The sequence below is a fragment of the Camelus ferus genome, chromosome 13 (genome assembly GCF_009834535.1).
Source record: "Camelus ferus isolate YT-003-E chromosome 13, BCGSAC_Cfer_1.0, whole genome shotgun sequence".
In the NCBI taxonomy this organism is placed as follows: Eukaryota; Metazoa; Chordata; class Mammalia; order Artiodactyla; family Camelidae; genus Camelus; species Camelus ferus.
This window is the reverse complement of record NC_045708.1, coordinates 22089354-22116908: the sequence shown is the minus strand read 5'-3', so window position 1 is coordinate 22116908 and position 27555 is coordinate 22089354. Positions and strand designations below refer to the sequence as shown.

The window sequence follows — 27555 nt, the reverse complement described above, 5'->3', positions numbered from 1 at the left end:
GGAGACGCAGGAAGGCCAGTGGGCAGGGGGAAAAGTGGGCAGAACTTGGAGCAACCTCGTCTCTGAAAACTTCCCACATGGGGCTGTTTCAGGGTTCTTAATGAAGGTTGAGAGAATGGAACTCTCCAGTTTATTTACTCATGATTGATTGATTGATTGATTGATTCATTCATTCATTCATTCTGCGAGCATCCACTTGGCCTTGCTTACCTGCCAGGCCCTCTGTCCTAGCCTTGGGTAAATAGAGTCCCTGAACAATAGGTGTCCAGTGAGTCCAGTCACACTTAACACTGGAGCATGGCGGGTTTTACAGAAGATTAGATGTAGCACTGTGGGATCCGAGGGAGGGAGCAATCAACTCAACCTCGGGCATCAGGGAGGCTGTGCAGAGAACAGGAACATTTCAGCTGAGTAGGAGGATTGCACTGGGGAGAGGGGAGGGGAGGCATTCCAGGCAAAGAAGACCAAGACGGCATGGCCACATCAGAATTATAACCAGTAAGGTGTGGCTGCAGGTGCAAGGGAGGGAAACGAGGCTGGAGGAGATGTGATCAGGACGACATCGTGAATGGTCTTGAATGCCTGGCCAAGAAATTAGGCTTTTATCCCAAGAACAGTTGGGAGCCCTCAGAATTTCTAAGCAGGGAGTAACACTGTGAAAACTGTCCTTTAGAAGGACTGCTCTGGGGGCAGTGACCCAGGGAAACGTGTCAGGGTGCTGTGGGCACAGTCCAGAGGGAGATGCTGGGGGCCCAGTAGGGTCCTGGAGACAGGGGCAGATTTGCTGAGACATCATGAGGTAGACTTGATGACACTTGGCAATGCTGGCCTGTGACTTCCTGTCCTTGTAGGGTGATCCAGGACCTTCAGGACAGAAGGGCCAGGCAGGAGAGAAGGGAAGAGCTGGCATGCCTGGTGGGCCTGGCAAGAGTGGCGACATGGGACCTGTTGGGCCACCGGGTCCTGCAGGAGAGAGAGGCCACCCTGGATCTCCGGGGCCTGCAGGGAGCCCCGGGTTGCCCGGGGTGCCTGGCTCCATGGTAAGGGGAAAGCTGGCAGCCACAGACACTGTCCCACAGAGCAGGCATGCGGGGCAGAGCATGGACTGTTTTAGAAGCTCCTGCTGACACCCTACAGGAAAGAGCATTGCCCCTCTGTGGGTGGTTCTTAACTGTGTGGGAGAGTTTGGGAGAGGAGTTGGGGACACTTTCCCCAGAAAAGTCCGCTGATCTATGAAATATGTTGTACCATTTCAGGGGGGTTAGGACCTTGGGTTAAGTATCTGCGGGAGGCTCCTGGGACCTCTGCTCCCCCTCCCCATCCTTTAATTCCATGAAGTCTGTTCCCAGGGAAGATGAGCACCAGGCTTAGAAGTATAATTGAGGCAGGTTTCTTCTCTCTCCTCAGGGAGACATGGTGAATTATGATGAAATCAAGAGGTTCATCAGACAAGAGATCATTAAAATGTTTGATGGTAATTGGCAGCCGGCTGGGTGGCAGTGGGTGCTGCTCGCCCTTCCCAGCTGCTTCTCCACCCCACCCTGGCCTCCTTTCCTTTAAAGCTCAATATCCACCCACCCCATTCACACACACTCCCCCACTTACAGGCATATGTTCAATTAGACTTCAGACCGTCCCTGTCACCTGCTTTGTTCAGAGATAAAACGATTCCCTCGTGCCCTCCCCGAGCACCCCCGGAGCAAAGGAGATGGGCAAGAAAATTGGTATCAAATGAGTCTGCACAGGGTGAGCTCTGAATAGAGGAGCGAGTAGCAACTGTAAGATGGCTGGTGTGGTTTCGTTTTAAGCTTTTTTCCTGTTCATTTGTTCCCCCCACACTGATAGGCTAGGGACTGGAGAAAACATGGAGCCTGTCCTGAAGGGGCTGGGCATCTTGCTTGGGAAGCCGACCTCGAATGCCAAGCAAGGCATCGGGACTCTATTCTGAAGCCAGTGGTGAACTAATGAAGGCCACTGGAGAGGAGAGATGCTGTAATCAGATCTGTGCTTCAGGCAGATCATGTGGAGAACAGTGTGGGGGCGAGGGCGCAGGAGACCACTTAAGAGATCCACCTACACGTTCCTTGCTCTGACATCCCTCTGAAGAAAGGCTGTCTCGGACTCTCTGCTGGCGGCCTCTCTGTATCATCTACAGTCACTGAGTCACTGCAGTGCCCTGTGACCTGTCTCTGTCCTTTCTTACAGAGAGGATGGCTTACTACACTTCCAGGATGCAGTTCCCCATGGAAATGGTGGCAGCTCCGGGACGACCAGGGCCCCCAGGGAAGGATGGTCCCCCGGGCCGTCCAGGCTCTCCGGGATCACCTGGGCTCCCTGGTCAGATTGGCAGAGAAGGACGGCAGGGCTTACCAGGAGTGAGAGGTAGGTCTGCCCTCTGGTTACTGAGGTGCACACCTAGCTCTCCGGGGCAAACACGAGTGCTGCACGAGGTCTGTTGTGAATATGGCATTTGATGTGTGTGTATTTCAAATAATCCCAACTAGGTGTGTCATTTTCCTACTCAGGAATAGGACCTCTTATTTTATTTCTTTTGTTCCAGGATTGCCTGGTACCAAAGGTGAAAAGGGAGACATTGGTTTTGGCATTGCAGGAGAAATTGGTCCCCCTGGGCCCCCAGGTAGGAGAAGCCAGCCTTTGCTCATAAGCAGCTGAGGTCGCCTTTCTTTGTGTTCCTTCTATAACACAGTTGTGTAGAACCTCAAATAACCACAAGCCTATCAACCAACTTGTATAGTAATGCTGTATATGGAATGTGCAAGACACTCCAGTAGGGTGTGTGTGTCTGTGTCTGTGTCTGTGTGTGGTGCGGGGCGGGGGGCGGTGTAGAAGATGCTGGCCTAGTGCCTGCCCTCAAGTCCTGAACTGGGCCAGCATGACGCAGTGGAAGAGATCTGGATGTGGTGGGCCCAGGGAATGCAAGGTCAGGTCCTGCTTGGCATCTTACTGGCTATATGACCTTGATGAGGTCACTTAAGCCAGGTGTTCGCCTGGCTTAAGAAATGATTAAAGCCTGATGGCCTGGCTCTGAGATCCAGCTTCACCACTTACTACGTGTGTGACCTCTCTGAGCCTGTGTCTCCAAAATGAGAGAATACTTCCTTTCTCATGGAATTGTTGTGAAGATTCGATCAATAATGCAGAAAAAAGCACTTGCCTTGTGCCTGGCCCATGGAAACTCTGAATAAAACTCTCCAGTAATATGATGGTGATCATTAAATTCATGTAAGGATCAGATAAGGTCTTCATCAAAACATGTTGTAACTGGAGAAATATTCATCAAGTGTAAGGTGTTATTTCCCACGACCATTATTTCTTTTCTTGTGATTTGGGTCTCCTGACTCTCCTTCTCTGACTCTTTCCTCTCCAGGCCCTCAGGGTCCTCCCGGGTATGGCAAGATGGGAGCCACTGGGCCGATGGGCCAGCAAGGCATTCCTGGCATCCCCGGTCCCCCGGGCCCCATGGGCCAGCCGGGCAAGGCCGGCCACTGTAACCCCTCGGACTGCTTTGGGGCCATGCCAATGGAGCAGCAGTACCCACCCATGAAAAACATGAAGGGGCCTTTTGGCTGAAATCATCATCTCTGTCAGATGAAGGACTCCATTGGGAACAAGTGGCTAAAACTTTTAGGACTCTGTGATGGGTTGTGAATGTTTTGGTTTTTTTTAATTGCTATTAATATTTTTTTATCAATAAACAAACAAACAAAACTACCTGCAATCTCACGTCCAGTGGGGTTTCTCTGGGGCTGCAGCTCATCTCCCTGTCATCCTCCTCTTGTCATTTGGTCCCTGGGTCAAAAGAGGGCATGTCCTTCATTGTCTGTGGTCAACCAGTGGAGCTGGGGGATGCTGCTGTCTATCTCCTCTCAAGATACTTCTGAGTCTCCTTTGGTCCTCTAGACCTTGTGTCTGTTTCTTCATGGCGCACTTCTCAAAGTCAGAGAAGGGGCATTGCTCAGCCTCTCCCCACGAATGAGCCAAAAGTGGGTTTGAAGATTCCACATCCAGCTGTAAAGACCCCTTCCTATTTGCTTCCCTAAAGAAACCAGTGGTTGATACCCAACCCACCCTCTGCCCATCCTCTTCACTTCTTGGGTATGACCTCAAGCCAATCCAGGATGCACCTTAGGAAATGCCACCTGGTGCCGAGGTATGTTCATCTGCCTGGCAGCACCTCCAAGCACGCGGTCTCTTCTTGCTGCTCCAGTAAGTCTGTGATGAGAGAGGCTGTGCAAACAGGAGGACAGGTAGGCTCCAGCCCCTGGCCTAGGCAACCAGGGAATGCTTCTCTGAGAAATCAGGTGGAAACTCCTGCCTGTGCCAACGCATGGCCCTGTCACCAGCTCTCCTGGGCTACACATGGCATCTTTTGTTACTCTCTGTTAATCTGACACGTGTGGTGCTTTTCCTGTACATCTTATCCTTGGCCTTCAGAAACAGGTTGCATCGGTGCAAAGGGGTCATGGGCAAGCAGTGATCTGATCTGAGTTCACGGTCCTCAAAGTCCACTGGTGATCTATCTGCTGCCTCCTTCTCCACATGTAAAAAAGCTAGGAAGAACAAGAAAAAAGACAGCAAGTTGAACATTATAGAAACATTCTATCTCAAACTTCTTCCTTTTCTACTTTTCAGATCTCTTGTCCTGATGCGATGGCTGCCCTGTGAGAAAGCGTCACGGCACATCCAGAGGGACTTCCAAAGAGAGCCTTTTTACTGGCCCCAGCTTTCTGGAAGGTTTATTCAAGTTGGATAAACTTCAAAGGGATCACAGCAGGCTGAGAAATGTACCCAGAGTCCAGATGCTTATCCAAACTGCCTGAAGCCTTCAAACTGGCTGTCAAATCCCTTCAGAGCTGGCATTTCCAGCACAGTTTTGAAAATTTCCTTTTCCCATTGAGCCTCAAGTACCAAGAGCTTTTCAGAACCTTTGCCCTATTTTTTCCCTGCCAGAAGCAGAGGTGTGCCAGTGGCCAGGGAATTGACATCAGGCAGACTCTGGGGTGAGCCAAGGATCTCACACGATGTTTTTAGATAAAGGAGGAGCCAATTCTCATTTTATCTCTCACTAGCAATTCTCACGTTAACCCCGGCTCCAACATAAAACATTAAAAAGCAAACGCATCCTCTTTGCATTGAATTAGCAGCCTGTTTTGGACAGTGGATGAGGACAGATGTTAAAGTGCTCCCATTAGAAGGCAGCTTCCTTTCTGCCCAGCCTGAGAAGCACTATCTGATGACGGACCTCATGATAAGGAGCACGTTGGCGCAAGTAGAAAGAGAAGCAAGGACCAGCTGTTGAAATAAGGAGGCTGGCTTTGAAGGCCAGAGGGGGGAAAATGCTATGAGGGGACATCAAACTTATCCCCTCTGAGGACCACCAGGGAATCAATCCTTACAGAGTGATGCTTCCTCCACTTTTTTTCCCTGAGTCAAATCCATACTACTCTTAGAGGATTCTGTGACAGGCTAGGTTCAAGCTTTCATGATTTGAGTGCTTGTCTCTCTGAGTTTGAAATCACTGCATTTTCTTGGACCATGAAGAACCAGATGGAAAGCTGAATTTTATAGTCTCTTCTGTTACCGTGGTCAGAAAAAAAAAAAAAAAAAAAAAGAAGAAGAAGAAGACGAAAAGAAAAAAAAAAAGAAAGAAAGAAAAAGAAAATCCACAGCTTTTGCTCATAAATTCAGGAGCTGGGTAAGCTGAAGAGAAAGGCGGGAGGGGACACACCTTCTCACATTCCTGCCGTTATTCTTCTGTCTTCATTTCTTAGTGAATTTATTCCGGGCTTTGAAGGCAACACATAGATCACTCAGATTGTCAACGTCTAACTTGATGAGTCCATATCCTCTTTCTACTCTGTGCCAGGAACTATACCAGGCTTTGGGGATTCAGAGGCAAACTAGACAGATACAGCCCCCACCCCCACAGTGTCTCGGGGGAAAGCAGGGAGTTAAACAAGAAATTACAATAAAGTGGGATGATGGGGCCGTAGCAGGCGCCAGCGGAGCATGGAGATGAGAGACCTAACCTTGTCTAGGCAGAGATTGATGTAGGCGGAGAGAGCAGCACATGCCAAGGTCCAGAGATGACTGAGGGTGGTGTGCTGAGTGATGAGAGTCAGTACATGTGTTTGGAATGTGGTGTGTGAGCCCAGGAGATGGTGGGCAGCAAGGGCAGTTTTGGGCAAGGCTACGTTAAGTCAGGTTTGCTGAACAGGAACTTCTTAATTTGAGAAACCCTCTGCTTTGTAAGATGGAGAAAAGACTGCTGCATATTTATTCTGCAGAGAAAAATTCCCCAAGTGTGATGCCTTCTGGAATTTAAATCTTCTTTGTTTGTCATAATATTTACCCCAGTCATTGGAGTTCTATTTAGACTCTTTCTTCATGTGTGGTCTGTTAACCCCCTACAAGCCTAGATCTTTTTGTCATTGTCCTGAATAGTTTATGGGGATAAAACGTATCAATGTACTCTCCACATGATCCCATAATGGGAGGGGAGTGTGGCCAAATTGCCATGTCTGCTGTCCTCATTTTTCTGTTGGTTCTGTGGAAAGCTGCAAACCACCCTCTGGTCCAAAGCATCCAACTGGAATTTAAATTTTGGAACTGGATCTAGTTCTTCAGAATCAAAGAGAATTAATTCCATAATAATTAAGTGGGTATTAGTATTCCTTCTTAGTAAGCAACACTGGAGCTTGGAGCTAAGCCAGGATGCCTAGAGGGAACACTGTGTCTCCCCGGGAGGTGATATTTTCCAGTGGATGGGTCTTCTTCCATTACCAAGCTCTGCCTCACCTCTAAGGGGTCAACCACAGGGCACCCATGAACTGAGGAAAGTGCTCTGTGCTCTAAAAAGAGCTGGAATCCAAGTTTTCCCCTTTGGCTAAAGCTGAAACAAAAACAGGAACTTCTCCACCCACCTCTGTCTGCCTCAGGTAGCTGAGGTTTTGGAAATGAGTTGATTGTTTTTCAGTCTTTGGAAGATGCTGATCTCCATTGTACCCAGCCCGCTCCAAAATAAACACACCTGGGCCTGCTGCAGGTCCTCGGGGGCACAGCCCTGGACTTGGCTTTGGTGGGGTCCTGACTGCCTAAGAGATGACTTGCATACCCTTGCAAATAGCCTGCAAATAGCACAGACATCCAACAGAACATTCTCCTAAGAGCTCTTTGCTGGGGAGAGGGACCTTGGGTGTGAAATTCTCATAGCTTAATCCTCAGCACCTAGAACAGATCCTGGCAAATGGTGGGAATTCAATGGGTTAATATGTTTGTGAAATAAAATGAGCATGCCTCTCATTACCCCAGTTTTCAGGCCAGACATCACTGTTCTCTTTCTGAGCAAATATCCCGTGACCTTCATCCCAGATGGCAGGAATTCTTCCTTTCTGAGATTTTGCAATTTGATGCCACCTATTTTTTGGACTCTGTGTGTGTGTCGGGGGAGGTGGTTTACAAAGGTAAAGAAGACCTCCTAAATACTGATTAGTTAAAAGACTATGGACCTGGCTTAAATCCTGCCTTCTCCATTTCTTTTTGATAGTAGGGAAGTCACTTAGCCTCTCTCAGCCTCAACTCCTCATTATAAATAGGTAATAATATCTATCTTAAAGGACTGTGGTGAAGATGAAACAAAACATTGTACTGAGCACAATGTCTGGCACCTGGTGAGCATTCAGTACAGGAGACTACTCCCACTCCTGCCACTACTAACTATTAACATTTATTGAACTCATGTGAGACACTATTCCAGGCATTGGGGATCGACGACTGAGTAAGAAAAGGATAATCCTACAATATACACATAAACTTTAAAGAGGACAATTCAAGTTGTGACACGTGTTATGAAAAAAAATGAGACATAGTGATGTCATAGATGACTGGAATGTGTGTTGGGGACAGTGCTATTTTAGATGTGGTGTCAAGGAATGCTCCCCCCCCCCCCAACAAGGAGGTGATATTTGAACTGACCTGGATGATGAGGAACTAGCCAGTGAAGAGTCAAGGGAAGAGCATTCCAGACAGAGGGAAGAGATAATGCAAAGCCTGAAGGTGGAATTGAGATTGGTATGTTCCAGGGGTGGAGACGGGGCTAGCAGGTTGGAGAGATCTGAGGATCACAGTGGCACAAAGTGATGCTGGAGATGCAGGCAGGGTCTGGGTTATATCAGGCCATGAAGGTCATAAGGATGAATTTAGATTTTTTTATAAGAGTTATTGGGAGCCTCTGGAGGAGTTTAAGCCCAGGAATGACATTATCTGATTTACATTTAAGACAAACACTCCAGCTGCCCTATGAAGAAAAGCATGCAGGGGAAAAAGTAAAAGCAGGGACACTGATCAGGAGGCTACTGTCATGATCCAGGCCACAGAGGATGGTGTCTTAGACTAAGGAGACAGTGCAAACTGTGAGAAAAGAGCAGATGTGGGTTTGATTTTTGAACTAAAGCACATGGAAGCAGGAGAGTGTGTGGAAAAACCCAGGCCATGCAAGAATGATCCTTTGGCCTGAGAAACTGGATGGATTTTCTGAGATGAAGGAGAGGAACGGATTTGGGGGAAAATATCTAAGAGAACACTTACGGAGGGAAGGTATAGCTCAGTGGTAGAGTGCATGTATAGCATGCACGAGGTCCTGGGTTCAATCCCCAGTACCTCCATTAAAAAATAAACCTAATTACCACCCCCACCACTGCCCGTAAATAAAATAATAAATAAATAAATAAATAAATAAATAAATAAATAAATAAATAAATAAATAAATGCACTAAAGAGAGAGAGACCTCTTACACAAGGAGGTTAGAATATAGCACAGTGGCAGTACCAAGTGCAAAGGGAGGCAGGTAAGAGAGTGGCTAGTGAGGGTTAGGTGGAGGATGGGGTTGGAACTGAGCTTTGAAGGACTGGAGATGGGAGGGTTGCTGGTCTGGTGAAAGGAGTGGTTTGAGCATAAGTCTGGGCATGAGCAGGTGCCCTAAGCTCATTTTTCAGATCTCTTTATATATTGGTTTCTGACAGTTGAGGAAACAGACTCAGAGAGGTTAAATAACTTGTCAAAGGTCAGAGAGTTAGAAAGTGGTAAAATCAAAATCCCCACTCCAAAGAAAGAGGGCTGAGTGGTGAAAGTGAACATAGGAGTACAGAGCAGCAGACAGACAGGGGCTGTACGAAATAAGATTGAAAAGGTGAGATTGGGCCAAACTGTTAAGAGCCTGGGTGCTATAATGAAGAATCTGGACCTGATTTTGCAGGTGTAGATGAAGAGACACTGTAGGCTGTCCAGTGGACAAGTAGCATGATCAGCTCTGTGATTTTGCAAAGTGCCTCACTAGATGGTTAGATACGTGGGCTGGAATGGACAATAACTCATAACACTATTACTTTATTTTAAAAATACAGGTCCTGGGGATACAAAGACAAGCAAAACCAGACAATCTTTGCTCACATGGAAAAACTAACAAATTCATCAAATAAGCATACAAACAAGTGTAGAGCCTGAATCACCAAGAGGCAAGTACATGGCTATGAGGTCACTTAGTAATCAAGATCTGACCTACTTTGGGGACCAGTCAAGACTTCCAGTGATAAGAATCAGGGCATCCACTAACCCCAGTTCTCGGCTACACTCTGCTCCTAACCCATAGTGAACTAGGGCAAGTCACTGCTTCTCTGGATCTCACTTTCCCCAGTTATTTAGGAAGACGCTCTAGATGATCTAATTTCCCTCCCACGCCGACGGTTTGGGATTTTCCTCTTCAAATACCACTGATCCCACTCCAAAGCTATTAACTGGCACGTGGTGTCTTGACATTAGAACGAAGTACTTCTTACCATCGCCTCTACCCTTTCTAGGAGGCTTCATTCGGTTCCCCGCTGTCACGGTAACCGCTGGGCGGCTCTCCTTGGGCGGAAACTTGTAGTGACGACAGCAACTACGCCACTATCATGCGTCCCATCTGCCAGGTTAAAACATGGCCACGACTGCAACACCCCACCCAATCTTTTCTCTAAATACCCAGGCCTGACCAGCCCTGGGGCCCACTTAAGGGTAGGAAAGGGAGGGATACCTGCGCCAGTACAGCAAAAGAGATTTCCGAGAACCACCACCCAAATCTTAGCTCCCCCCACCTCTCAGAGAGGAACCCGACCGCCGCCCTATAGCGTCACTCCCGACTACCCATGCTCCCAGGATTGACAGTTACATACACCCAATCATAAGCGGGCCCGCCCCATACCCAGGAGGAGGCGGGTTTGACAGAGGCCCCGCCCCTCGCCGCGTGTGACGTCAGAATCGCCATGGCCAGCTATCCGTACGGGCAGGTGAGTTTGTGAGGGGCGGGCGAATCCAAGTAGGGGCCTCGCCAAGTCCAGGCCCAGGACCTCCGGCTTCGCTTTCTCCCCACCTCTCGCCTTTCCCACGCTGAGGTTGCCTTCAGCGAGGTCTCGCGCAGGAGAGAAGGGAAAAGGGATGGTCGGTCGCTCCTGTCTCACGTCACTCAGGACTGCACGTCTGGGAGGTCGCGTCGCGCCCCCTTTGACGTCGCGCACGCGAAGATTTGGGGTCCTTGGACCCCAGAGAGTCAGGCTGGGCTTGGCTTGGGGTCCACACCTTCCCAGGGTTCCCGCTGGGGCCCCGGGCGGGGTCATCAACGCCAATAGAACGTTTAGAGCCCTGGTTCTTCGGTATCCTTTGGGGCGTCGGATAAAAATACACCCCTGACATACTGCATCTGAATAATTAGGAGAATCTGTGGTTTTAGCAGGCGCACAAAGGAGCTTGTTTGAGAACTTAGTCCAACACCTGCATTTCACACACAGGAAAAATAAAACCCAGAAAAGACATGGAACTAATCTGAAGTCATGGAACCTAACTGAAGGCAGTTAGGTAGCAGAACCCAGAGCTGTCAATAGATGCCTCTTCCCCACTTGCTAGCCTATCTAGATCCAGCCAAGAACACCACAGCAAGGTATTTATGTGGCCAGAGTCCGTTGTTGGATGACAATGGTAGAGTGATGAAGTGCGGTTTAGAATCAGAGGAAGGTTCTCACCCTGGCTCCATTACTTAGTTTTGAGCCCTTGAGCAAGGCACTTTGCCTTTCTGAGCTGAAGTTTCCTCCTCTGTAAAATAGGGCCAAATAATAGGGTCTACTTTATAGAGCTGTTATGAAGCGTAACGAAGTGATGCTAGTAAAGCATTTGGTACTACTAAGTGCAACAGTTTCACCTTTTAGTATTTTGATTTTTCCTAGATTCCTAGAAAGTCAGAGCTGGGAGGGCCCTAAGAAGAGTTCTTTAATTTTAAAAGGTGGAAACTAAAGCCCAGAGAGGGCTCCTGAGTTGCCCAAGATCCCACTATCTTAGGAGATAAAACCCATGCAGGAAAAATTGGAAAACCAGGTCACATGGGATATTACTGTGTTGGACTGAGTATAATCACATACCAAAAGATGCTACAAGAGCCCTCTGAGGCAGTGCAGCCCTGTACAGTTTTTGCACATGGTATTTGGACCTCCGTTATCTCAATCATGAAGGCCCTATAAACAGATCAGCAGAGATTATTCCCCCAACTTATAGCTGAGGAACAAGCCCAAAGAGCTTAAGTGGCTTGCTCAAGGTCATGCAGCAAATGAGGAGGCAAGGCTCATGCTAGAACTTAGACCTCATTTCACTGCATACTTAGCAGAGGTAGGGAAGAGAGATGCCAGCATGAGCTAGGGTTAGGAGGAAGTATAACCTAGCAGTGTTTCCCAAGGTCGGTTCCATTTGCTGAGGCTTATGAGGTGTTAAGTATTTCTGATAGAGGAGTATTCTGTGGTTAGATAAGTTTGGGAAATACTCTGTTAAATACAGCTTAATAAGTTCATTCACCATGGGGCATCTCAGAATTCTTAATTTGTGAATATACATTGTAAATCTGCCAGAGAGGAATAGAATATGTAGTGTTTCTTAAACTCACTTAACCATATGCCCTCCCTCCCTCTCCCCCCTACTTTTTTTGAGTCTGATCATTTCTTGATGTCACTGGTACTCCTGAGGAACATAATTTGGGAAAACATTGCTATGGTGCATTGTTTCTCGGTGGATGGTCTGCATCAGAGTCACCTGGCAGCTTGTTTAAAAAGCACATTTTCGGGTTCCACACCTCAGACCTGTTCTGTGCTTAGAAAGGGCCCAAGCATCTACATTTTAATAAGCTTTTGAAGGCAATTTGTGTGCATCCTAGAAGCAGTGACATAGAAATTAAGAGCCTGAAATTCCAGGTTAGATAGAACTGGGCTAGAACCCTAATTCTCCTCTTTGATAGTTACATGCCCTTGGACAGATCATCTAAGGACTCTGAGTCTCAGTTTCCTCACTTGTAAAAAGGGAGGAACAATACTTCATAGGGCTGAAAAGAGGATGAAATGTGATAAAGCCTGTAGGGAGCTTGGCGCATTGCTATCATGTAGTGCTGCTGGTGCGTGGTGGCATAGCTCTTGCTGCGATCGCTGCCATCGTGCCATACCACCTGGGCTTATGCCCAGTGAAGTACTGAAATGGAGCCCAGAGAGAAATGTGTCTCTAGTAGAGGAAGAAATGCTTTTCCCCATCATACCTTTGTCCTCCTATCTAGCTCCTGGTCCATGGTGTTCCAAGAAAGGAAGTGGGTTGTTCGAAAGCACCCAAAGGCTTAGTGAGCACCACGTCCCCTCCACCCAGGACATAGCCCTGGAGGATTCCAGCCTATTGTTAGAGGAGTCAAACTCCTGTAATTTTCTCCTGCCTCCTGCCGCAGGGTCCTCATGCTTGGACTAGGTGTTGGAGGGATAAAACCAAATAAGTTTTGGTCCTGTTGGGGAGCCAGCCTGATGGATTTCAGTGCTCAAGAACGTGGTCTTTATGGCCAGAGAGATTTGGCTTCAAATCCCTGCTCTGACATTTCCTTGTAGAAATTTCTTGCAAAAGTCTGAGGCTTGGGTTTGGTAAATTAAATTTAGTAAAGCAAATATTCCAAGTGGAAGAGCAATACAAATATATAAATTGTGAAATCAGTGTGATAAGTATTAAATAGGAGTGTCAGGCTAGCACTCGAGCAATACCTCAGTCTTGAGGGTAGGAAGACTTCTTAAAAGAGGTGACATTTAAGCTAAAAACTGAATCTGCAGTAGGATTCAGTCCTGCAGTGGGCGTTAGCTGGGTGCAAAAAGGCATGGTTCTTCAGTAGAGGGGATAGTATTTACAAAGGCTGGGAAACAAGTAAGAGAGCCCTGTATTTTGGAAGAATTTAAGGAGATCAGTTGAGTTGTAGGGAAGAGGGGGCAAAAGGTAAGAAATGAGAGCAGAAAGGTAAGCAATGACCAGACCCTAAAGGGCCTTGTCTGCCTTTTTGAGGAGTATGGACTTCATCCTAAGAGTTGTGAGGGAGTCGCTGAAGAGTTTTCTCTAATCCATGCTTTGGAGCTGTTAGCATGGGGCCCCGGGAGGTTGGGCTGAAGCAAGGAGACTGGAGGCAGAGAGACCAGTTTCAAAGCTTTTGAAGTAACCTAGGTGAGAGAGAGCGGTGACCTGGTGAACATGGAGTTGGGAGGTGAAACTGAGGCAACTTGGTGCCTAATTGAGGTGACGGAAGGGAGGAAAGAGGAGGTGTCCAGGAGGCCACCAGCGTTTCCCTTCACTGAGATGGGGACACAGAAGGAGGAATAGATTCGGGGGGGAAGCTCCAGAAGGTTGTTGAATAGGTGGGTCTGCAGCTCAGAAGAGATGAAGCTGGCGAGAGGGATTTTGGAGTGTCAGCAGAGAGGTAGTAATTGAAGTCATGAGACGGTTCTTGGCTCACTGTTTATTGGCTGCAGGTTTCTGGCCTTTAAATATTTTAGGAGGCTCTGCTGGTGAATGCACAAACCCCTCCTGTTGTCTTGTGAATGTTTAACCCCTTAGAATGGGCTCTAGCCTCCTCTCATGGGCACTTGCACGGTAGCTTCAGAGCACAGGCTTGTCTTTGCAACGCAGCCTACTCTTCTCTGTGAGGACTCAGTGTGGACCAACCTTTGACATCTCTGTGTCTTGAGGATAGAAGAATGAGCCCTCAGAGCCAAAAGAAAATGTGGGACTTTCTGAGTGGGTTACTTGGGAGGGTGTGAGCTCCCCACCACTTACAGGAATGCAAACAGAGATTCCAGATAGTGCTTCAGAGCTTCCCTCATTGACTGAGAGGTCCTACTGGGAGGTCTTTGGGATCTCTTACAATACTGTGGCTCTCAAATTGGGTCTAGGTGCTGGGGTGAAAAAAAGGTTAAAATTCTTCTTCTAAGTCTCCTGATACCGGGCTTCAAGCCTCTAAAAGATCACCTGATCCCACTCTTCCCACTTCAGCCCTGCCCAGGGTAGAAATCCATCATATTTGACAGATATATTTAGGATGGTCCCTGGCACTGGCACGTGGTGGATGCTCACTCATTTATTGAGTGAACACCCAGAAGAGGGTAGAGTAGTAGTCATGCAGACCCTGTTTTGAATCACCAGTTCTAGCTGTGTCATCACAGACATGTGATTAAACTCTGTGCACCTTAATTTTCTCATCTGTAAAATGGGGATCATAGCACTTACCTGATAGGACTGAGGATCAGCGAGAGCCTCAATAAAATGTTGATTGCCCCCTCCCCCCATTCAAATGTATCAAATGTTGGTTCTATGCAATCAGTAAAGATGTAGGGTTAGTTTTCTGTGATGTTTTGGAAACCACGGTTACTGAACTCTTCCTGTCTTTTTTTTCTTTTACAATCTTGTATTTATCAGCATGAAATACTCTTGGAAAAACTTAAAAGGGTTGGCAGCATGGCATGGAGTAGTATGAGAACATGGAGTCAGGCACTCTGGTTTTCATTCCTGATTCAGATACTACTAACAACTCCGTGACCCTTCTCCAGCCTGGATTCTGATGGTTTCACTTTCTTCATCTTCTGGTGCAAGCTAGAAACCTGAGTCATTCTAAACACTTCTCTTTCCTCACTCCCCCCTCTGTCGCTTCCCTAACCTAATTAGTTGCCAAGTCATGTCTGGTCTATCTCTGAAATAGCTTCAGATTCCATCCCGTTCTCTCTGAGTCTGCTGTCTGGTTCCAGCCCTGCGTGTCCAGCACCTAGGCTGCTGCCTCCCCCGCTAGCTCATCCTCCACACTGCTGCTGACACTGCCGCTGGTTAGTTTGCAAAACAAGGCTCTGATCACGTTTCTTCCCTGTTGGAAACCCTTCTATGGCGCTCTGTTTCCTCCGGCATAAAGCCCCAGATCTTTAAAGTGGTATTTGTTTGTTCACATTTTTATGGAGGCTTGCCCATTCCAGGCACTCTGCTGGACCCTGGGGTACCACAATGAATGAGGCCCAGTGTCTGCCCCTGGGGATCTCACTGTTGCGTGACAGAGAGAAACTGCTTGAAGACACAGTTACCCACCAGTTGACTGAAATGCAGCAGGAGAGGTGATTGGACAAGGAGTGTGTAAAGAGACTGCCTTTTGGAGCTCACCGTTGCATTCTTGCCTCTGCCCCCTGCTTTATAGCCCACACCCTGACCCCTCCATGCTCGCTCATAGGTCTGTGCCTTTGTCTTTCTTCTCCCTTCTGTCTGGAATGTCCTTTGCTGCTTGCCTTTTGGGGAATGTCTGTGCATCCTTCAATACCAGCTCCAATATTACTCCTGCCTCCTCCAGGAAGCCTTCCTTAACCCACTGCCTGCATTTGTTCATTTGATTGCTCATTTAATCTTTAACAGACAGAACCAATTCCTCTGGCCATGCTTCCTTGATAGCATTTAAGTAGATTTTTCTGATGATACTGATCAGATTGCATCATAGTTATCTGGGGCTCCTCAAGGCCAGCCCTGTTTAGTTTTGTGCCCCCAAGCCTAGCAGAGAGCCTAGCACAATATATTGCTCTGTAAATGCTTGCCAAATGAATGAAGTCTTTTAACAGTTGTGCACCTCAGTTTCTTCATCTGAAAGTAGACCTACTAATTATATCTTCTTTTTTTCTGTTAGAGGATTGTTGGCAGGATTTGGCCAGTAGCATTTGTGTGTATGTGAAAGTGCTTTGTAAAGTGTACATGTGAGGGCTTTATTTATATATTTATTTATTAAACACCTTTATTGTGGTATGGTTCCTATACAGTAAACTACACGTGAGGGCTTTAATGCAGGGCAGAAAGAAAAGGGTTCAGTTGCTGCCAGGCTGCACCAGACACCTGGATTGTGATTGCGCCAAAGCCGGAAGACCTGCCTGGCAGCACCAGCTTGCTTGGTGTGGGGGCATTTCCCAGGGGGAAGGGCTGTTCAGATGCCCTAAGCCAGGTCCGTGAATGGCTTTGCTCACAGGGCTTCTTGTGGACTGGCTACTTCCTGGCTTGGTGTCCAGCCTGTTCTTTTGGGTGTGCCTAGACTCTGCAGAGTCCCCACCCCTTTTCTAGCCTACTCTGCTTTGGAAAGTGCCCCATTGCTTAAGGAAAGAGCACTGTAGCAGGAGGGAGTGGGAGTCACTGCGCTCAGATGTGCATGGGGAGTGATCTAACTCCACCTCTGCCTCCCACTCACAGCGGTTCTTGAGCAAGTCCCTTCCCCTCAGTTGGCCTTAGTTTCCCCATCTGTAAACCAAAGGGGTTAGGTTGAAGAGGTCTGCTGGGCACCTCTCCCATCGCCCTCTCCAGCGGAATCTTTTTTATTCTTTAAGTCCTAATCCAAATGCTGCTTTCCCACGGAAACCCTCCCCAGTTTCACCCTCCTTTGTGGTCCCATGGTACATGGCTTATGTCTTCATTTTAAAGACCTATTTCCTTATGTTGTTTTGTTACATGTTATAGAGAATGTTTCCATGCCTCTCATATCAACTGTGAGCTCCTTCGAACATTTGACTTTCCTTTATACACCCCGGCCCCCAGAGTTTACCTGGCTCAGGGCTTTGATGATAATAATAATCATAATTAATATAATAACAATAGCAGCTATGAATTATGCCAGACACTGTTGTAAGAACTATTTTTCTTATATTAATGGTTTTCAAACTGACTTCTGAACCACTGTGAGGGTTCCGCAGGGCTCCCTCACACGCTGGCAAATGAGGGGCCTGCATGGTTGGGGCTCTTAAGTCCCCGCTTTCAACCAGAGCAGCTTTCTTTTATCAGTTTTTAAATTTCTATTTATCAGAAGGTTCTTTAGCTAAAAATGATACTGACAAAATTCTGCCATATTCATTTCTTGTAATCTGCAGAATAATGAGGAAGGGGTTATTTTATTTTACTTGAGAAGAAATAGGCTTAGAGAGATGAAGCCACTGGCCCATGGTCATGAACTCAGCTGACGAGAACAGAGTTTTGAGTTGGGATTGGCCTGTGGCTTCATCCTCAGTGAGGGAGTCTTGCCACTAGCTATGGCAGCTTCCAGGGCAGAAGAGCTCCCACGATGCTGAGTGGGGAAGGTGGAGGGCCTGCTTCCCCCCGTCTCTCAAGAAACCTCTCTTCCTTGAGCAAGCAGACCCTCTTTAGGTGAAGTATGAGTCTGGCCTTAGCCTGGAGGCTAGCTGTCCAGGAAGCTAGCAAACACAACTACGAGAGAAAGTCTGGGCTCTCGCTAGCTAGGCCACTGGTGTGCCTTTACAGGTTGAGCTGGACCATGTCTAGATGATACCGTCCTCACCATCCTCAGAGCTGGGCCCAGCTGCTCTCTGCCCTTGAGCCAGCCTGTCTGCAGATATGTTGGGGCTGTGTTCCCCTAGGCCTTTTGCTGGCCATTTAGGGAGATGGAGCCGAACACTCTGAGCTTCAGGGATCCCTGGCTAGTGGCATGGGGACATGGACAAGAGAGGGAGTGCTCCCATGTATGCTCTAATGGACACATGATCTGGGCTTAGCAGTAGGAGACCTGGATTCTGGCCCCAGACCCTTGACACAGTTCTTGTGTGATTTTTCTGGACTCGAGTTTCCTCCACCATAGCAAAGTGCTACTATTGATAGTGTGCACTGAGTGCTTACTTTGTGCTAGGGCCTGTTTCAGAGCCCCTTACATGACTGGCCCTATTTCATTCATATACTAACCTGAGAGGGAGGCAGGCACTATTAGCACAAAGGATAGTGAGGCTTAGAGAGGGTAAGTCGTTAGACCATTCAGTAAGTGGCAGACCCCAAACTTGAACTGGTCTTTTTCACTCTTAACCATTGTCTTATATTGCCTTAGGAATAAAGTCTTGCCTGTTTGTCTCACAGAACTGTGACTGAGGCTAGGGAAGTGTTTTTGCATCATGAGCTAGAGTGGGGTGAGGAAGGAATGCTATGGATGAATCTTTGCTGTGGATACATCATTTGTGACTGAAGAGGGTCAGGGGCATGTGGTGGAGATCACATTTGCACTGTGAATTCTGCGACTAGAGATGGGGTACCACAGGGTGAGGATTTGGAATTCAGTTTGATTCTTCTGCCTGCTCACTCATACAGTAAATATTTACTGAGCATCCATTCTGCCCTGAGGGCTGGGGATAAAGTGGCAAACCAGACATGATCCCAGCCCTTATGGAGCCCCTTGATGTGCAGGGAAGGGCAGCCAGGAGGGCAGGGTTCCAGCCCTACCTATGCAGGTCATTGGCAACATGACTTTGGGTAAACTGTATCTCCTAGAAGCCTCAGGTTCCCCATCTGAGCAATGGGATCATAACTCCAGTCCAGCCTATAGGATCAGTTGAAAGAATGGCAGTGGCAGTACTTTATGACTGTAAAGTGCCAGACTGTGGCTAGCTTCTGATCCTATCGTTCTGACTGATGTCTTGCTCTTCTTGCAGGGCTGCCCAGGAGCTGGAGGACAAGCGCCCGGCGCCCCCCCTGGTAGCTACTACCCCGGAGCCCCCCATAGTGGAGGGCAGTATGGTAGTGGGGTACCCCCTGGTGGTGGATATGGGGGAGGTCCTGCCCCTGGAGGGCCTTATGGACCACCAGCTGGTGGAGGACCCTATGGACACCCCAGCCCTGGGGGGCTCCCATCCGGAACTCCAGGAGGACCATATGGCGGTGGAGCCCCCGGGGGCCCCTATGGTCAGCCATCTCCAAATTCCTATGGTGCCCAGCATCCTGGGCCTTACGGACAGGGACCTCCTCCAGGTAAGTAGCGATCTTGGACTCCAGGTGCCCCCGGCCTTGCTGTGAGTTACCCAGCACCCTTCCTTGCCCTTCCTGTGGATGTGCAGGCAGCCTGGTCTCTGATGCCTTAGCATCTTGCCTCCAGCTTCAGCTTTCATTAGCAGAGTGAGAACTCTGTTAGTTAGCTTTGCTGTGGTAACAGCAACTCCAAAATCTTTGTGGCTTACAACGACAAACATTTATTTCTGTTGCTCATTCACACTTATTTACTCTTGCGTACATGTTGGCAGCTGCAGGCTTGGCTGCTGAGGTTCTGCTCCACGTGTCTTTTCTTTCCAGGATCCAGGCTGGAGGGGCGGCATATCCCCTATTTGGGTTATGCTGTTCTCATGGCAAACAAAAAGAGCAGGAGAGTGAGCACGACGCCTCCTAAAGCTTCTGCTTTGAAGTTCTTTATATATCTTCTACTCAAGTTTATTGGCCAAACCACGTCCTCTGGTCAAGCCTGACATCAGATGGATAGGAGTGGATACTCCTATCATTGGAGGGGCTCTGCTAACCACTAGGCAGGGAGAGGATGCACAGTGCTCTTTCAGGGAAACCGGGGAGGGGTGGCTTAGCAAATAACTGGAGATAATACTGCAGTCTCAGGGGGAGGAACCCCATTTATGTGTAAGAGAGACTGACCATTATATGTAGAAAGGCAAGGTAGCATAGTTGTTGAAAGCTTGGGCTTTTGAGATCAGACCACTTACTGACTGATCAAGTTACTTCATCCCTTTAAGCCTCAGTGTCCACATCTATAAAATGGGTAAATGTTACTAGCTCACCAGATTGTTTTTTGTTTTTTTTAATTGAAGTATAGTCGATTTACAATGGTGTGTTAATTTCTGGCATACAGCAAGATTGTTACTAAAGATTAAGTGAGAAGGTGCAGGTAAACACTGGGCACAGTGTCTGGCACATGGCAGGGGCTTAGTAAGCAATGTTCTGTGAGAAGACTTGTTCTGGGGTTTTCTCAGCAAAGAGGCATTCAGCATCTAATGTGATGGCAGATGTGCCAAAGGCCGTACCACCAAAAGATGCTGAGGCGGGCAGGAGAGTGATAGAGTGAGATGGGGAAGGATAAAGAGCAAGAGACAGTAAAGGCGCGGTACTGGACAAGATGGGGGAAGGGATTTGGCAACTCATGGAGGCAGAGAATTTTAGGTGGGGGCTTCAGGCTCAGTGAAGATTTCTGAGTAGTTTCTGAAAGAGGGTGAGGGTCAGTGGGTGTCCATACCCCTGCGTCCTCCCAGACTCAGTCAGCCTCTTCATAGCACGCTGGTTCCCAGGAGGCCACACCAGCAGTGAGGCAACTCTGGTGCACTTGCAGAGCCTCCGGGGAAGGGTACTGCCGGGGAGCTCAGCATCTTAGCATACATACCCGGCAGGTGGCCAAGGGAGAGTCTCGCCCTTGAGGGTTCTAAACACTGTGAGCCAGTGGCATTTATCTCAGCAGAGCTGGAGCTGCAGGCCGTTTGCTTTTAGCTCAGCAGCTTGCTGGTGGATTTCCTCCTCGGTTTAAAATCTTGTCCCTGAGCCTACATGAGGTCACTGCAGGGAAAGGAACCTGGCTGTGAGGCTTATCTCTCCAGGGCTGCAGAGGAGCGGAGAGACGTGCTTCAGACTCTTAGCTGCTCACCCTCAGCCCACCTTCCTCTCACCCAGCCATCATTACCTCCTCTCCAGTGCCTCCAGTGAGCTCCCAGAGCAGTGCTTTTTAAAGCATAATCCACACACCTGCCTTGGAGTCACCTTAGGCCCACTGACTCCAGGTCTAAAGGTTGAGCACCTGCTCTTCGGGAGAGATGTGACTATTAAAGGTGCCCCACTGCCCACAGGAAAGATCCTCAGGGCCCTTGACTCCCAAAAGGCCTTTCCAGCTCCTCACCTGCCATTGCTCCTCCCTCTGGTCAACCCAAGACCCCTGGAAGTACTCCAGACACACTCTGTGCCTTTCCAACATGCTTTTTCTTCTTCTCAGCCTGGTTTAAATAGCCCTTCCTCTGTGAAAATGTGACTGCACATTCCAGGCCTTCTGTGAACACTTGATTTTACTGTTGTCTCGTTTAACCATCACAACAACCCTGGGAAATAGGTGCATTATAGAAATGGGGATCAGTACACAGACAATGAAACAGTGTATCTAAAGTCATGCAAGCTAGTAAGGATTAGAGCTCTTTGCTTCAGAGCCTGAGCTCCTCTGTGCTAACTGCACAGACCACACGTCACAGAGACTCCTGCTGGCGCCTGTGGCCTCCTCTCCCCCACGGCACAGCGGCCGTTTTAGGTAAAAGGGTGGGACCTGCCTGGATTTCCCAGCTGAGGCAGTCAGACTAGTCCCACAGTCAGCAAACCCTTTTCCTTTGGGACTGGGTGGTGGTTTCTGTGCTGTGTCTCATACTGCGTTGTGTGAAGGAGCCCTTTTTGTGTCCTGTCAGCTCCCTAGGTTTCCCAATACTGTGTAACTGGCTTTATCCCAAAAGGTCTGGTCTTCTGTGCTTCTCCACTTTATCTGCCACCCTTTCCTCTCACCCCCAGCTCACCCTGCGTGTCTTTCCAAATGAATGACCCTTTCTTCCATCTTCCCACATACACAAAAAGCTCCCAGACACACAAAGCTGTTTGAAGCACGACAACAACATGAATAATCAGCAGTTATGTAGTGCTTCGATGGTGCCAGGTGCTGATTTAATGGTTTTTATGTATTAATTATATCTGCACAATAACCGTATGAAGTTGATGCTGTTGTGTCCTCATTCCACAGATAAGAAAACTGAAACACAGAGAACTTAAATAACTTAACCAAGGCTGCTCATGGGAGAGCTGGGGCTTGAACCATGAAGCCAACTCTAGCATGAATCGAGCACCTCCCCTTTCCGTGTCCGGCTCTGTGCTAACTCCTGGGGATTCAGAAATGAGCTGGGCTGAGGTCTTGCCCACAAGTTGCTCCAAGTCTAACCTGGAAGAAGTAGGGAGAAACATGTACACAGTGGAGTGATTATAGAGAGAGGTGTATGAAGGAGAGAGGAAGGAGGCCTGTCCAGGGCTGGAAGAAGAAGGAATGCTTTATGGAAGGAACAGGATTTTATTTGGATTTTGAAGGATGGATGGGAAACGAATGCAAAGAGATGAGGGAGAAGGGGGTACGAGGTGGAGAGAACCCAGTGAGTAAAGGCTTCCTGGGGTTGGGGCTGTGCAGGTCTGGGTGACAGCAAGTGTATTAGGCATCGAGGCTGGAACAGGTGGACGGGGGACAGAGTAGGGATAGAGTGACAGGTAGATGGGGGTAAACCACATTGTGGAGGAATTAGAATGCTGTTTTAGGGATGCTGGACTTTATTTTGTTGGCAGTGGGGAGCCTTTGAAGAATTTTGAGTTGAGGTGGGGGGAAATTGGTGAAAACAGAAATTTTATAGAGATTACTCGGTAGGAAGTGCTGGGTGGCGGAGAGTCATTGTAAAGATGACTTGGTTAGGATTTTTTCTGGTCCAGGTAAAGGGTGTCTGAGTCAGGGCAGGTGCAGTAGGAACAGGGAGGAGATGATGCCTGTGTGTGGAACAGCCAGCATTGGGCAGCTATTTGGATGTGTCAAGTGAGGAGGTGTCAGAGATATCTGCAGGGAGGTCTGGAGATGGGGATGCACATGGCACATTGGAGGTGATGGGGAGTAACGAGAGGTGGAGCTTCGTGACCACCCACACTCTGGTAGCTGCAGATGTGCCCGCTCTTGCTGTGCCGGGGCAGTCAGGGATGGGTCGGACCTGGTGTCCCCCCCGGGGAGCTCCCTACTGCTACGACTCTCAAAGTGCTTGTCTCCGGGCTGTGCGTGTTAGGTACTTAGCAAACTTTTTTGGGGTCCTCAGTCTGTGGGGAAGAGATAATCCCCCTTTTCAGAGAATTCTTAATCTTCCAGACAAGTCTGTGTTCCTTAGAAACTTAAACAGAGAAGTGACTGGAGCACCAGAGGAAAAGCGCAAAGGATTTACAGAGTAGAAATCAACTGCAAATACTTCTGAGTTTACACAGAAGGTCCTTTTCCACCAGAGTAAGGATGATGGCTTGATGGAAGACAGGGACGGGGTAGGTGGATTTATGAGGCTTTTAGGATGGGGAAAACCTGTAGGCAGGGAGGCACTAAGGCTGGCCCTTCCCAGCATTTCTGCGGATTGGTCTTGAGACCTATGTCTGATTCCCCTGGTTGGCACCCCTTCCTGCAGGTGGCGCTCCTCCCAATGTGGACCCTGAGGCTTACTCCTGGTTCCAGTCAGTGGACTCTGATCACAGTGGCTACATCTCCATCAAGGAGCTGAAGCAGGCCCTGGTCAACTCCAACTGGTCCTCATTCAACGATGAGACATGCCTCATGATGATAAGTGAGTCCTGGCCCTTCCCTGTGGGCTCGAGCTGAGGCCGAGCCACCTCCTGCCTGATGATAGGTAGGTGGGAGGCCATTCTGAGGAGAAATATTTTGGACAGGGAGGAATTTCAGGCAGGAAACTGGGTTCAAGGCAAGATCCCTTAGACAGGGAGCTCTTTTCCTTAGATTGATTCTCAAGTTCTAGACCTTACTGAGTCTTAGGCTGACTCAGTTTCTCATTCTGCACAAATGAGACTCCCTGTCCTGGTAGGAGATGGCAGGGGGTGGTCAGCTCCCAAAGCTGCAGAAAAAAATGCAGTTCTGGCAGGGGTGGGGCTGAAGGTGACCGGGGGTGGCACTGGTACAATACTTGATGTGGGTATGTCTTGGGGACATCTGGGCCTCAGGCCTCGTTTCTATGGCGCCTCCTACTCCGGCCTAGGGAGAAAGGCTGCCTCACTGGTCTCTGAGAACCTTAGTCTTGAAGCTTTCTTTCCCTTCCCTCCAAGACATGTTTGACAAGACCAAGTCAGGACGCATTGACGTCTATGGTTTCTCGGCCCTGTGGAAATTCATCCAGCAGTGGAAGAACCTCTTCCAGCAGTATGACCGGGACCGCTCGGGCTCCATTAGCTACACAGAGCTGCAGCAAGGTGAGGGCCTGCCCGGGACTCAGTGCACAGGTGGAGCTGGATCTTTCTCTTTCTCCCGAAGACAGAGCATGGGGTTCCCTCTAGCCTCTGACCACCAAATGTCCCACTGCACTCACTATAAGACGCTGCCCTCAGCACAGGCCCACTCCCCACCCTTTCTGTGACCTGGCTGGGCAGTAAGCTGAAATCCAGGGCAAGGAAACGCCTGGCTGCTGGATCAGGGGTGGACTCTGGCGATGGGATCTCTGGCAGCACTAGGAGAGACAGGACCAGCCGGCAGGGAGCCTTGGGGATGGAAACTCAGCAGCCTGGGGCACTTTGAGACCAGGACGTGTGGCTTGGGTGGCTCCTTCCTCTCTAGTTTCCAGCATGCAGAATGGAAAGTGTCCTGTAGAGGGGCTTAGAAAGATGGCTTCTGTTGCTAGTTCTGCTAGAAGACAGTTTCTTTCCAGCTCTGGGACCTAGACCACTCTAAAAATTGCAGTTGGGTAAGATGACCCAGCTTAGCCACAGCTCCAGGTCTGGTTCCACTTCTTACTCTAGAGGATGGGTAGTTAGTGCGGTGTTGAGAACCAGACAGGGAGCTTTGCCACCTGAGAGGGAGAGAGGACTCCCCAGAGAACCCAGCCGCTTGCCCTGGACACAGATTTCAGTCATACTGAGGAGCTCTGTGGGTGGGGCAGGCGGTTGGGGCAGCCCCCTGGTGGAAGGGAAAGGAGGCAACCTGGACTGAGCACCTAAACTCTGTTGCCAGATCCAGTGATGGACATTGGTGAGGGTGATATTATCACAAGAAAGCTAATATTTATTGAATGCTTGCTATGGGCCAGGCACTGTAATAAGCATTTTTCATATGTTACATCATTTTTTTCTATTTTTATAACATTTTATATAACTCATAAAACAGTGCTTGTACAAAAATTCACACAAAGTTGCTAGAGAGCATACAATTTCCAAATATGTCCTGGGTTTTTGTCACATTTAGTTTTCTAAGGATGCACTCAAAATGTTACATCATTCTTTCTCCCATGCGATAGCTGCTTTTTCTTATTCCCCACCCTTAGATGAAGGATCCCTTATTATTACCCCTTTTACAGAAAAGAAAACTGAGGCATAGTCTAGATAACTTACCCAAGGGCCACATAGCAAAAACAGAACTGAGATTTTAGCCTGAGCTGGTAGATTATACAGAGAAGAAGGAAGCATCCCAGGTAGAGGGATTGGGGAGCAGCATGGAGGCTGTGACCTTGGAACTGCCCCACAGCCTCGCCTGGGGGGATGATGATGACTTTATTAGTTTTAACAAATAACACTGAGTGCTTATTATGTGCCAGGCACTATGCCCACAGGCACTATGCCAAGTGCTTTGCTTGATCACTTCCTCTAATCCTTATTAGAACCTACAAGGTAAGTATTATCCCCATTTTAGAGATGGTAAGACAGGCTTAGCAAGGTTAATAAGCATCTTGTTGGGGGGCTGTCTTGACTCCAGAGCAGGCTCTCATAGCCTCTGTGCTGAGCTGTCTGAGACATCTGCCCTGAGCAGGGTGGCCCAAGGGGGCTTAGGCTTCTGTCTGTAATGCAGAGGTCAGAGATGAGCACAGACAGACTGGTGTCACTCTGGGACCCTACAGACCCCTAAATAAACAGATGGCAATGGAAATTTGGAGAAAGAGGGATGGGGGCCTTCCATCTAAGAAAAGCATCCAGACACAGCCTCTGGCGTGCCTCTGCCATCTTGGACACCCCTCAGGATGTCTGTCCTGTTTCTGCTTTGGTTCCAATCCCCTTGGAGTTGCTGAACTGCTGTGCTCCATAGAGCTGGTCAATGGCAGTGCTTACAGCAAGTTTTTGTGTCTGCTCTGTGTGCCCCACTTCTCCAGCTCTGTCCCAGATGGGCTACAACCTGAGCCCCCAGTTCACCCAGCTCCTGGTCTCCCGCTACTGCCCGCGCTCCACCAATCCCTCCATGCAGCTCGATCGCTTCATCCAGGTATGCACCCAGCTGCAGGTGCTGACCGAGGCCTTCCGGGAGAAGGACACAGCTGTGCAGGGCAACATTCGTCTCAGCTTCGAGGACTTCGTCACCATGACAGCCTCTCGGATGCTATGACCAGCCCATCTATAGAGTGGGGAGTGCACCAGGGGACCTTTCTTGGCTCCTAGGGTGGGAGAAGCATGTGGGCTTCTCTTCTTTTCCTGCCCCTCCTAAAAAAAGAATTCTCCCTTGCCTGATGCAGCACTGTTCCCAAAGAGGGCTGGGAGTTCTATGTCATAGCCACCAAATAGTGGGGACCTGGGCTGAGGCCACATAGATAGGGGCCTGACCTCGGAAAAGCCTGGAAGTTGAATTACAACCCTGAGCATTTACAAGGCACAGCCTTGCACCAGGTGCAAGAGATGCCGGTCACTGCAAGGAGTTAGTGTCTAATCGGCTGGCTCCAGCCTCTAGCTTTCCTTAGGTGCCCTGACGCCAGTGGTAAGTGTTCATCAGCCTCTTACCTGTGTTCCGTCACGCGTGCTGTCTTGTCAGATGGACCCAGTTTCTCCAAAGTGCAGTCTGACCAAGGGTGAGAGATTTGCCCGCATGACCAGTGGCTTGAATTCCACCCCACAAGTCCGTGTGTGTTGACTTCTAGTTGCCTGTGGCTGTCCCTGCTCAGGAAGCTTGGACAGTCTGCTCCCTGGGCATCTTTGGCCAGGCTACCCCTCTGCAGCTTGGGCCCCTCACTTGCCCCTCTGCTTGGCTTCAGTCCCCATGGGACGGGTTGCCACCTCCCACTGCCAATGCTTTTTTTTTTATTTGCAGTTTTTTCATTCGGGGCCAAAAGTTCAATGAAACTGTAAGCTTCAATAAAAGGATAAAACTCTGGAGTTCCACATTTTCCACCACACCTTCCCAACTACAAGTTCATCCATTCAGTCACTCATTTATTTTTCCATTCAAGGAATATTTAAGTACATAGTATAAACCATGCCATGCAGAAAGAAGCCGCTCAGGGGGATATGGCCTCCATGGGGCTGCTCTCACTTACCAGGGTGAAATTAAGTGTAGCGACCTGCCAGGTTGAGTTCTAGAAGCCTACTGTGTATTTTATAATGATTTTAGGGCTGGTATTCTGGGCTAGAAGCAGCCACTCCAAACTTTTCACAGCATGGCCTTTTTATTATCTCAAGCCCTAGTTCTGTCTTCAAGACAAATTGCATTTATGAAGTCATAACTTTCCCCCCACTTTTACCAAGCACAGACATCTGTACTTGCCAGCTGGATCTTTAAATCAGCCTGGTAACCAGCCTACACTGAATGTCTATAGTATCTGCAAAGTTGCAGTCTGAAGCCAAGACACCAGCCATTTTGGTTTGCTTGGGGGATCTTACACTGGGTA

General features: G+C 48.7%; 2 protein-coding genes and 1 long non-coding RNA gene across 14 annotated transcripts in view; 2 read left to right on the top strand and 1 right to left on the bottom strand.

Moving 5' to 3' along the window:
- The window catches only part of COL16A1 (collagen type XVI alpha 1 chain), a 50897-nt gene extending 47165 nt beyond the window's left edge, over nucleotides 1–3732 (top strand). For 6 of the 12 annotated variants that reach the window (XM_032495761.1, XM_032495760.1, XM_032495754.1 and 3 more), the window contains 5 exons: nucleotides 852–1040; nucleotides 1408–1474; nucleotides 2206–2382; nucleotides 2561–2638; nucleotides 3389–3732. In XM_032495761.1, the coding sequence (XP_032351652.1) occupies nucleotides 852–1040; nucleotides 1408–1474; nucleotides 2206–2382; nucleotides 2561–2638; nucleotides 3389–3591 (714 nt within the window). In that variant the 3' untranslated portion in view covers nucleotides 3592–3732. The remainder of the gene's footprint in view (nucleotides 1–851; nucleotides 1041–1407; nucleotides 1475–2205; nucleotides 2383–2560; nucleotides 2639–3388) is intronic. The other 6 variants (XM_032495751.1, XM_032495758.1, XM_032495753.1 and 3 more) reach the window with 2 other exon arrangements.
- LOC116668326 lies at nucleotides 3660–10137 on the bottom strand. Its single transcript, XR_004325482.1, has 2 exons — nucleotides 9856–10137; nucleotides 3660–4571 (listed from the first exon to the last, which is right to left on the bottom strand). It is a non-coding gene; the product is annotated as an uncharacterized LOC116668326 (long non-coding RNA).
- Nucleotides 10138–10256: 119 nt separating this feature from the next.
- On the top strand, nucleotides 10257–27043 carry PEF1 (penta-EF-hand domain containing 1). The gene is made up of 5 exons (XM_006176184.3): nucleotides 10257–10344; nucleotides 18820–19135; nucleotides 23377–23532; nucleotides 24026–24169; nucleotides 26053–27043. Exons 1-5 carry the CDS (start codon nucleotides 10321–10323, stop codon nucleotides 26280–26282), a joined length of 870 nt encoding a protein of 289 aa, XP_006176246.1. The 5' UTR covers nucleotides 10257–10320; the 3' UTR covers nucleotides 26283–27043.
- The last annotated feature ends 512 nt before the right edge of the window (nucleotides 27044–27555 follow it).

Coding starts and splice junctions, on each gene's coding strand:
- PEF1 (XM_006176184.3), top strand. CDS start 10,321: ATGGCCAGCTATCCGTACGGGCAG. Junction 19,136..23,376: donor CGGACAGGGACCTCCTCCAG/GTAAGTAGCGAT, acceptor CCCTTCCTGCAG/GTGGCGCTCCTCCCAATGTG. Junction 23,533..24,025: donor GACATGCCTCATGATGATAA/GTGAGTCCTGGC, acceptor CTTCCCTCCAAG/ACATGTTTGACAAGACCAAG.